Here is a 10,070-nt window from a genome sequence, read left to right as displayed (position 1 = left end):
GCCCTTTCCCAAATCCCAGCTCTCCTTTCCCTCTGCAAAAGGCTCCGAGGATTCCCTGGATCCTTCCCTGATCCAGCTGCACATTCCCAGCTTTCCCAGCCCTGGAATCCAGAGCCTGACATTGGATCCATCCACAGCCTGGCTCCTCTCTGGGAAGGAATTTCAGGAACAAAGGGGTTTGCTTGGAATTTCGGGACTCCAGGAAAAGTCCCCCTTCCTCTTTCCTCCCTTTTATATCCCCAACTTTGATAAAAATCCCACTGAGTGGATTCTGAGTTATCATGGAGTATCATGGAATGGTTTGGGTTGAAAGGGACCTTAAAGCTTTTCCCGTTCCTCCCTCTGCCAGAGGGCAGGGATGAGTAGAATATTGGGAAGGAATTCCTGGCTGGAAGGGAGGGGAGAGGCTGGGGTGGAATTTCCAGGGAATCCCTGGATCCCTGGCAGTGTCCAAGGCCAGGCTGGATGAGGCTTGGAGCAGCCTGGGACAGGGGAGGTGTCAGGGTTGGAATGAGATCAGATTCCAGTCTGAGATTCCAGGATTCCATCCCAAGCCCTGGCTCAGAGCCCCCTTCTCATGCCTGGGTTATTTCATTCCAAAATCCTCATTATTTTACCATCAGGAATTTGGGAGAGCTCAACTTCCACCCGTTGATTTTTCCTCTCTGCCCCATGTGACAGCTGAAGGATCCTAAAAATACGGGATTTTCCTCCTTGAGAGTGCAATTCTAATCAGGCAACTTCCCAATAAACCAGAGAGCAGCTGGGATTATTTTTTTCCCAAGCACATCTGCACTCCTTGCATTTTCCCTCCCTCCTCAGGACTGGATTCCTGGTTTCCATTGGTCCAATTCCCGCTATCCCCCCAGGAGAAGCCACTTCATGGAATCCTGCTCTCCCCCCTGCTCATTCCAAGAATTCCGCGCATCTGCCCCTGTCCTTGGTGCTGGATGAGGCAGCGGCTTCCCGGGAAAAGGGGGAGGCTGATTTCTAATGGAACCCCCGGGCTGGATATCAGGGTCAGAAATAGCTGCGTATCCAAGCGAGTTCCAAAACTCCGTTTCCATGGGAAACGGCTCCTGGGAGATGGGAACTCAGCGAGGGAAACGGCGGCTGATCCGAACAGGGGGAGCTTTTCCTGCGGGATGGGGGCTCGGGATGAGGGGTGGGGACCCCAGACTGGGCGGGATCCTCATCCTGCTTTTCCCAGAGGGGTGGAAATGACGGGATTCCAGGAGAGGAGCTGCTGCCTCAGGGATTTTCCTGTGATCCAATGTCCTGGGAAAACAGAGTTAGAGTCCAGAAGAAGCCACGGAGCTGGGAGAGCTGGGAATGTGCAGCTGGATCAGGGGAAAATCCAGGGAATCCTTGGAGCCGCTTCCCGAGCCTCAAGGGGCTCCAGGAGAGCTGGGATTTGGGAAAGGAATGGAGGGGCAGGAGCCAGGGAATGGCTCCCACTGGGAATGGGGAGCTTGGGCTGGGATCTTGGGAAGGAATTCCTGGCTGGGCTGGAATTCCCAGAGAATCCCTGGATCCCTGGCAGTGTCTCAAAGGAAAGGTTGGAACCACCTGGGATAGTGGGAAGTGTCGGGGATTCTGGGATAAAGGATACTCAGAATCCATCCCGTGGGAGTTTTATGGAAGTTGGGGATGGAAAAGGGAAAGAGGATCCCAAATTCCCAGTGAAGCCCCTGGATCCTCAAAAATCCTTCCCAGAGAAGAGTTGGGATGGGGATGGATCCAATGCCAGGCTGGGAGAGCTGGGAATGTGCAGCTGGATCAGGGAAGGATCCAGGGAATCCTCGGAGCCTTTTGCAGAGGGAAATGAGAGCTGGGATTTGGGAAAGGGCTGGAGTGTGGGGAGGGGCTGGGCTGGAATTCCCAGAGAATCCCTGGATCCCTGGCAGCACCCTGGATCCTGGGAGGTGTCAGGATAGGAACAGGATGGGATTTAAGGTCCTTTCCCACCCATGCTGAGGCACTTTCTGGGAATTGCCTCATTTTTCCATAATGGAACCTGAAGGAAAGGTTGCAAATTATTTTTTCCTTTTTCTGCGCTGGCTGAAAACCATTCCTGGCAGCTCCCATCCTCCCTCCTGACTTTATTGCCTTGGCCAGGAAATTAAAAACTCCAGGAACGCCAGAGCCAGGAGCAAAATTCCGGCCGTGTCCAGTCTCCTACAACAGAAAAACCGGGATGACTCTGAATTAATTTTTTCTCAAGGAGTAGGGAAAAAAAATCCATAAAAAATCAATTTAAAACCCCCAGGGAAAGATCAACCCCTCCCAGCTCTGCAGGGATGTTTCTCCTTCTTCATTTTCTTTCCCGTTCCATTGTTTCCATCAGAAATTTCTCCTGATTCCAGCCCACACCTCCTAATTGCCCTTCCAAGGGATGATCCCACTCATCCCATAAATCTTTCACTTTGCTATATCCTTCATTTTTCCTGTCTTGAAAGGATTTTTAAATTCCTAAATCCATCTGGAAAAGGAGATTTTAACCCCAAATGTCAGAAAATGTGAAAATCTAAACATTCCAACTTTGATCCCTGTTTTTCCTCCTCATTTCCGTTTTTGTTTTTTTTTTTTTTTTTACATTCTCCAACAGCTTTGTGGGGGTAACAGAGGGGAAATTAGGTCTGATTGACTCAAATTTGAGTTTTGCCAAAAAAAAAAAAAAAAAAAAAAAAAAAAGAAAAAGAGAAATCAATCAAAACCTGCCCCCAGAGCTCCATTCCCAGCTGGGACTGAGTCACCCTTTGGCTGTCACGTTCGGAATGTACAGAATCCCCGTGGAATCGCTGTTATCTTCCCAAATCTTGGATTTTACAGCCTTCCATCATCCCCTTGTTCGGAGAAAATGAGGAGGCTGCTCCTCCTCTTAAACATAAACATGGGGAAAGGAGGATTTCTGTAAGAAATGTTCCCATCTTTTTAACCTCTTTTTTTGTGTTTTTATCTAAAATTCGTTGTTTTTGAACCTAAAATAACAGATAATTTCTCCATGGAAGCAGAGTGGAGGTGGAAAAGTGCTTTTTCCTTGTACTTTAATCTCAGCAGCAGCTGTCAGCTTTTCAAAAAAGATATTTTTTTTAAGGAGAGGGAATTGGTTTTTGGCTTTTTCCCCTCAATTTGCTTTGTCCGAATCTGAGCTTTTAGAAGGATTTTGGCCATGGCAGCAAAGCCAGCAGGGTGAAATCCCACAGACTCAATTCCATTTGGAATCGGGGGAAAGATTTTAGGGAGAAAAAAATGAAAGATTTTAGGGAGAAAAAGACTTGAAAGCTCCAGACCTGAATTTGCTGAAACCTGGAGTAAGATGGGAATGATCTCATGGAAAAGGGAGAGGAATTTACTCAGAGTTGGTTAATCCAAGGAGGTCCAGATTAGAGATGGGATATGGGATATTGGGAAGGAATTCCTGGCGAGGAGGGGCTGGGATGGAATTCCCAGAGAAGCTGTGTCTGTCCCTGGATCCCTGGAAGTGTCCAAGGAAAGGTTGGATGAGCTTGGAGCAGCCTGGGATAGGGGGAGGTGGAATGGGAACGGGATGAGTTTTAAGGTCCCTTCCCACCCAAAGCATTCCAGGATTCCATGGTCCACCAGCTCCCTCCGTGTCCCCAGGTCCCACCCGGACTGATCATGGCCGGAATGAGAGATCCAAACCAGGACCAATCCAAGACTCCCATTCCTAAAAAAATCCCTGCCCTGCCCGGAGATGGGACCAGGCTGGAGTAAAGCACCACAAATCCATGGATTAGCAGTATCCCAGGGTAAAATTCCCAACAAAGTGATGGACCAGGATACACGGCTCTGCTCCTGGTGCCTCCAGCTGCTCCCAGGGTTTGCAGCTCTCCTGGGGATTTGACAGGTCTGGGATACACCGGGAATTCCTGATGATTCAGCACCATGGTCAGATCCCTCTCCAGCCAAGAGCTGCTCTCCAAGTGTTCAGGAACGGAGAAATTTTGGGATCAGCGAGGCTAAAACATCCAACAGCCGATGCTCTTCCCACTTTTTTGGGTTTCCTGGGATATTCCGCGGGCGCTGATTGCATCTCCCTGTCTTCCAGACCAGCATCTCCATCGAGATCCGCTACCAGGCCCTGGATGGGACGGTGGGCAGCACCTGGAATGACAAGGAATTCCTGGAGACGCCCAGCGTGCACTCGGAGGGGGATGGAAGGTATTCCCTGGAGACCGACAGCCTCCTGTCCGGCCACCGGCACGGCTCCGACGCCTCTCCCGGGAAATCCAACCAGCAATCCACGGAGAGGAGCTTCCGGAGGTAACGGGATGAGGGGCTCCTGGATGTGGGATCGTGGGGGAATTGGGAGGGCTTGGACTGTTGGGAAAGGGCAACGTCATCCCAGCGCTGCTCCAAGCGCGTCTCCTGCCCTCGGAAGATCCATGGAACAGCTCCAGGTGAGGGTGGGATCCAGGTGGTTCCAGCAGGTCCTGGTGATCCAGGACACAGCTGAACTTCCAGGATTGTAGCACATGGAGGGAAAATGTGATTCCATCCTGATCCCGAGGGGATAAAAGGTCTGGATGGGGGTCAGGGCTAACAGGTGGATCCATGGAACAGCTCCAGGTGAGGATCCATGGAACAGCTCCAGGTGAGGGTGGGATCCAGGTTGTTCCAGCAGGTCCTGGTGATCCAGGACACAGCTGAACTTCCAGGATTGTAGCACTTGGAGGGAAAATGTGATTCCATGCAGATCCTGAGTGGATAAAAGGTCTGGATGCAGGTCAGGGCTCACTGGTGGATCCATGGAATCCAGGTGAGGATCCATGGAACAGCTCCAGGTGAGGCTGGGGTCCAGGTGGCCCCGGAAGCTCCTGGTGCTCCAGCACACCTGGAGAGAGCTGAACTTCCAGGATTGTAGCACATGGAGGGAAAATGTCATTCCATCCTGATCCCAAGGAGATAAAAGGTCTGGATGCAGGTCAGGGCTAACAGGTGGATCCATGGAACAGCTCCAAGTGAGGATCCATGGAACAGCTCCAGGTGAGGGTGGGATCCAGGTGGCCTCCAGCAGGTCGTGGTGCTCCAGGACAGAGCTGAACTTCCAGGATTGTAGCACTTGGAGGGAAAATGTGATTCCATGCAGATCCTGAGTGGATAAAAGGTCTGGATGCAGGTCAGGGCTCACTGGTGGATCCATGGAATCCAGGTGAGGATCCACAGAACAGCTCCAGGTGAGGCTGGGGTCCAGGTGGCCCCGGAAGCTCCTGGTGCTCCACCACACACAGAATTTCCAGAATTGTAGCACATGGAGGGAAAATGTCATTCCATGGGGAATAAAAGATCTGGCTCCTGGCCTCACTGGTAGGATTTAGGTCCAGGTGCAATCTCAGGTGTCCATGGTGCTCCCAGGATTGAGGAGGATCCAGAGCAGCCATTGGGATCTCAGTCACTCCCAGGATAAGTGAAATCCCACACCAGGTGGTTCCTGCTGTGAATTCCTGAGGAATCCCAAGGTGGCAGGTGGGACACCTCCAGTTCTTCCAAGGGAAGTTCCAGTTTTCCCTTTGTTTAGGGATCCTTGGGCGTCTTTGTGAGCTCCTGGGATCTGCCCCTGGCTGGGAACAACCCCAGGGACTGAATCCCGACATTCTTTGGCACAAAGCTGCTGGAACCAGCTGCAATCCCAGCCCAGTGACTGGGAATGCTGCATCCATTGGGATGGAGTCTGAGCTGGGACCCCTTCTCCATGACCCTATGGATACTCAGGGCACAATCCTTGGATTTCAGCAGAGTGCCCATCCCTGGAGGTGTCCAAGGAATTCCTGGGTATGGCACTCAGTGCTCTGGGCTGGTGATAAGGTGGGGATCAGGCACAGCTTGGAATCATGATCCTGGAGGGATTTTCCAACTTCTGGGATTCTGTAAATCCGGGATTTGCAGCCACGAGGGGATTCATGGAATGCTAAGGTGGCTTTTCCAGGCAGCTTCCCACAGTTTTTGGAGTTGTGTTGTCCAAGGTGGCTTTGTCAATGGGTCCAACTCTTGAATCCATTGGAAAAGGGAACAGCTGGAAGAGGGGATACGTCAAAGCCCTGAGGTTGCTGGAATTCTTAAGGAATGAGGTGGAGGGAAGGGAAACTGGAATTGGGAGAGGTGGGCAGTGAAGGCAGAGCTGGGTCCTGGTGTCATCTACAGCTCCCTCGGGAACACCACATTCCCCGCCTGCTCCTCATGGATCAAACACTTCCATGGCGATGGGTAAAGGAGGAGAATCCCTGTACTCCCAAATCATGGAATCGTGGAGTACCAGAACCATTTCGGCTTGAAAATTCCTCTGAGGGCACCAAGTCCAAACATTCTCTGGTCACTGTCAAATCCCTAAATCTACACGGCAGCCCAGCCTGGAGCTGTGAATGCGAACAGAGCCCTTGGAATCAGCTGCTTTTTCCATCCCATTTCTCCCCCTAGGGATTATCCCGGTTTGGACCACATTCCATTGGGAATTAGCACTTCATTGTGGCCAAAAAAAAAGGGAAAAATGGCTTTTCCCCCACTGATTAAGACCGGGAATATCCCTCTAATTGCTCGCATCCCTCCAAGGCAGTTCATTAACTGTGGGAACTGGGCTGAATCCAGGGAATTTTCAAGCAAATTGGAAGCGCGGCTTCGTTTCCCGGCTCAGCGAACCGGGACGGGGCAGAGCGGGAATGTGGCGATGGATTAAACAGGAGGATGCCGGGCAGGGAGCCAGGAATGGCACGGCTGGAAGAGGGGGGGAGGCTGTCTGGGGTGGGATATCACAGTCCTGCCTGCGCCACTGGAATTTGGGGATGAGGGAGCACGATGGATGCTCCATCCCTCATGGAAGTGTCCAAGGAAAGGTTGGATGGGATTTGGAGCAGCCTGGGACAGTGGGAGGTGTAGGGGTGGGACTGGGTGGGATTTAAGGTTGCTTCCCACCCAAACCAGTCTGGGATTCCAGGATTCCAGGGAATTGGAGGATGCTGCTGGGATGGCTCCAGGCTGGGTTTTCCGGTTTCTCATCAGATGGATCCTGTGGGATGCAGCTCTGTGGGATTGAAACAGAAAATTAAGGATCCAGGGCTAACTTGGAGCTCCTTGCTGAGCCTGAAGGGGCTCCAGGAGAGCTGGAGAGGGACTGGGGAACAAGGATGGAGGGCCAGGAGCCGGGAATGGCTTCCCACTGGGAAAGGAGAGCTTGGGGTGGGATCCTGGGAAGGAATTCCTGGCTGGGAAGGCAGGGAGGGGCTGGGCTGGAATTCCCAGGAGCTGCCCCATTTTAGGAAGAGCTGTGGCTCCACACTGAGCATGGGACGTGCAGAGCCGTGTCCTGGGTGGAGGCTCCAGGTTGGATATTGGGAACAATTCCTTCCTGGAAAGGGCTGCCCATCCCTGGCACGGCTGCCCAGGGCAGGGGTGGAGTCCCCACCCCTGGAGGGATTCCAAATCCCTGTGGATGTGGCACTTGGGGACACGGATCAGGGGTGGCAGTGCTGGGAATAGTCGGACTCAGAGAGATTTTCCAGCCCAAAGGACTCAGAGATTCCATGACTTTGGAATCATGAACACCAGGAAGGACAGGGCTGATGTCTGCGGTATTCCCACCAGGATGGAAGAGGACGAGCTGTATTTCCACAGCGAGGATGAGCTCCTGGGAGAGGGGGATTCCCTGAGCCAGGGATCCCTGGACACGAGGTAGGGAGGGGCTCTGCAGTGCTGTGCTGCTCCTTGCCTTTTCCCAATGGATCTCCCACAGGAATTGTCACTGAATTCCCATTCCTGGGCTGCTGGTGGGGAGGAGAAGTCATGGATCAGCCAGAAAAGCAGCCTTGGAATGGGATCCCGGATGGAGACCTGGGCTGGGACACTGCCTTGCCTTTGAGGTGCCCTCCCCTCTCCATGTCCTGTCCCCAAATCCTGGGATCAGCCATTCCCATGGGAATGAGCTCCCTGTGTGTGCATGAAGGTTTGTTTGCTGTGTTTTTTCTTGGTGTGACAAAAGAGTTTGGGAAGGAGCCAAAGAAAGGGAATTCCAGGTGAAATCCCAAGGATCATCCCAAGGGGAGCTCAGCCACAGGAAGGGAAAAGGTCCTGAATTCCTGTGGGATAAGGGATGGCAGGGAGGACACAGACTGGCTCATAATAATGGGATTTAACACTGGCTCTGCCTCAGATGGGGCTGAGTTGGACCAGATGATCCCTGTAGGTCCCTTCCAATTGAAAATATCCCATCCCATCCCATCCCTGTATCCCATCCCTGTATCCCATCCCTGTATCCCATCCCTGTATCCCATCCCTGTATCCCATCCCTGTATCCCATCCCTGTATCCCATCCCATCCCATCCCATCCCATCCCATCCCATCCCATCCCATCCCATCCCATCCCATCCCATCCCATCCCTGTATCCCATCCCTGTATCCCATCCCTGTATCCCATCCCATTATCCCATCCCATCCCTGTATCCCATCCCTGTATCCCATCCCATCCCATCCCATCCCGCCTTTTCCCTGGCTGGCCCATGGATTCTGTTGGATATCAGGACCTGGATCATCCATCCCGGGATTCCCAGTCATCCTGGATCAATTCTGGCTGGGAGGGGCAGGAATTCCTGCAGCTCTTTCTCATGGAAGTCAGGGATGAGGGAGGATGTGGAGATAAATTTGGGAAAGGGAGATTCCCAAAGCAAAGCTGCTTAAATGAGGATTTTTAGGGATAACAGGAATAGAGGCATGGAAGGGGATGATGCAGGGAATACTGGAAATACAGAAAATTCCTTGGGATGGGAAAGGTTATCCCCCATCCCAAACAATTTCCAGGTCTCAGCACCTGTGGGGTTTTATCCCTGTTTTCACTGAGAATTCCTGGAGGATTTTGCTCCAAGGAATGTCTGGCTCAGGCTGTAGCAAATGTGCTGGAATGTACCAGGAATCAAAAAAAGGTGGGAATAAAGAAAGAAAGGTGAGAGGTTCCATATTCCAGCTTTTGGGAAGGATCCAAGGGCACTCGGATGTGAATCATCCTTTGGAATCCAAGGAAGGGCTTCCGTTAAAATTCCTTTGGGAACAAAAATCTCCCGGCTCCTTTGGGAGGCCTTTCCTTCTCCACCACTTACAGATCCCAGATCTGGGAATAATTTGGATTGGAAGTAAAAAAAAAAGTAGGAATTCTGGTGTTTCCAGAGATGGATTTCTGACAGGAAATTCGGTGGGAGGGGGAGGGCTCCTGTTGGACCTTGTCTCATCCTTCCTCATCCTCATTCCCAATCCCATTCCCTCTGAGCTCCCAAGCATATCCTTCCTGCAGCCCAGATTCTCTGGATTCCCTGTTTCCCACATGGATGGAAGGTCTGTGGACAGGGGGGAAGGATGGGAGGGAAAAGGGGAGTGGGATACACAAGGAAAAGTGGGATAAACAAGGCAGGGAACTCCCTGTCCCTGGAATGTCACAGGAGCAGCCTCAGGGATCGTGGGCCAGGCCAATCCACAGCCCTGGAGACAGGGAATTGTGAAACCATGGAATGTTCTGGCTGGGAAGGAACCTTAGAGCTCATCCCTTTCCAGTCCCGACACTTTCCAGGATCCCAGGCTGCTCCAATCCCAATGTCCAGCCAGGCCTTGGACACTCCCAGGGATCCAGGGGCAGCCACAGCTTCTCTAGGAATTCCATCCCAGCCCTTCCCCACCCTCCCAGGGAAGAATTCCTTCCCAAAATCCCATCTAAATCCAGCCTTTTGCAGTTTAAACCTTTTCCCCCCTCTCACTTTTCCTGGCATTCCATCCCTTATCCAAAATCTGTTCCTGGACACAGGGACCTGATTTAATTTCCATCTTTTCCAATCACTGATCCCACAATCCCAGGCATTCCCTTCCCTGTTCTGCCTTTCTCCCACCCCACCCCCAGCTCCTTTTTCCACCTGGAGAATCCCCTGGGATTCAGGCACAGACATCCTGGAGGGGATCTACCTGGAGATCCCAGATTTTGGCAGCTCTGGAAGCAGAGGAAGATCCCTCCAGGACAAGCCTCGTCCCATTCCCATGGAGCAGAGCACATGAAGGATTTTGGGAATTGTGCTGTGGAG

General features: G+C 52.1%; 2 protein-coding genes across 2 annotated transcripts in view; one reads left to right on the top strand and one right to left on the bottom strand.

The window, feature by feature from the left end:
- Positions 1 to 2,001, bottom strand: part of LOC130251869 (protein EFR3 homolog B-like) — a 34,439-nt gene extending 32,438 nt beyond the window's left edge. Inside the window, exon 1 of the mRNA XM_056488873.1 lies at positions 1,997 to 2,001. Coding sequence (XP_056344848.1) covers positions 1,997 to 2,001 — 5 coding nt within the window. The remainder of the gene's footprint in view (positions 1 to 1,996) is intronic.
- A 2,074-nt stretch (positions 2,002 to 4,075) lies between these two features.
- OTOF (otoferlin) overlaps positions 4,076 to 10,070 on the top strand; it is a 68,738-nt gene continuing 62,743 nt past the window's right edge. Inside the window, exon 1 of the mRNA XM_056486552.1 lies at positions 4,076 to 4,287. The gene's annotated coding sequence lies outside the window, so the exon portion shown is untranslated. The remainder of the gene's footprint in view (positions 4,288 to 10,070) is intronic.

The sequence above is a fragment of the Oenanthe melanoleuca genome, chromosome 3, assembly GCF_029582105.1.
Source record: "Oenanthe melanoleuca isolate GR-GAL-2019-014 chromosome 3, OMel1.0, whole genome shotgun sequence".
NCBI classification, from domain to species: domain Eukaryota; kingdom Metazoa; phylum Chordata; class Aves; order Passeriformes; family Muscicapidae; genus Oenanthe; species Oenanthe melanoleuca.
Note: the sequence above shows the minus strand (reverse complement) of the source record. Positions and strands in the feature narration are given on the sequence as shown.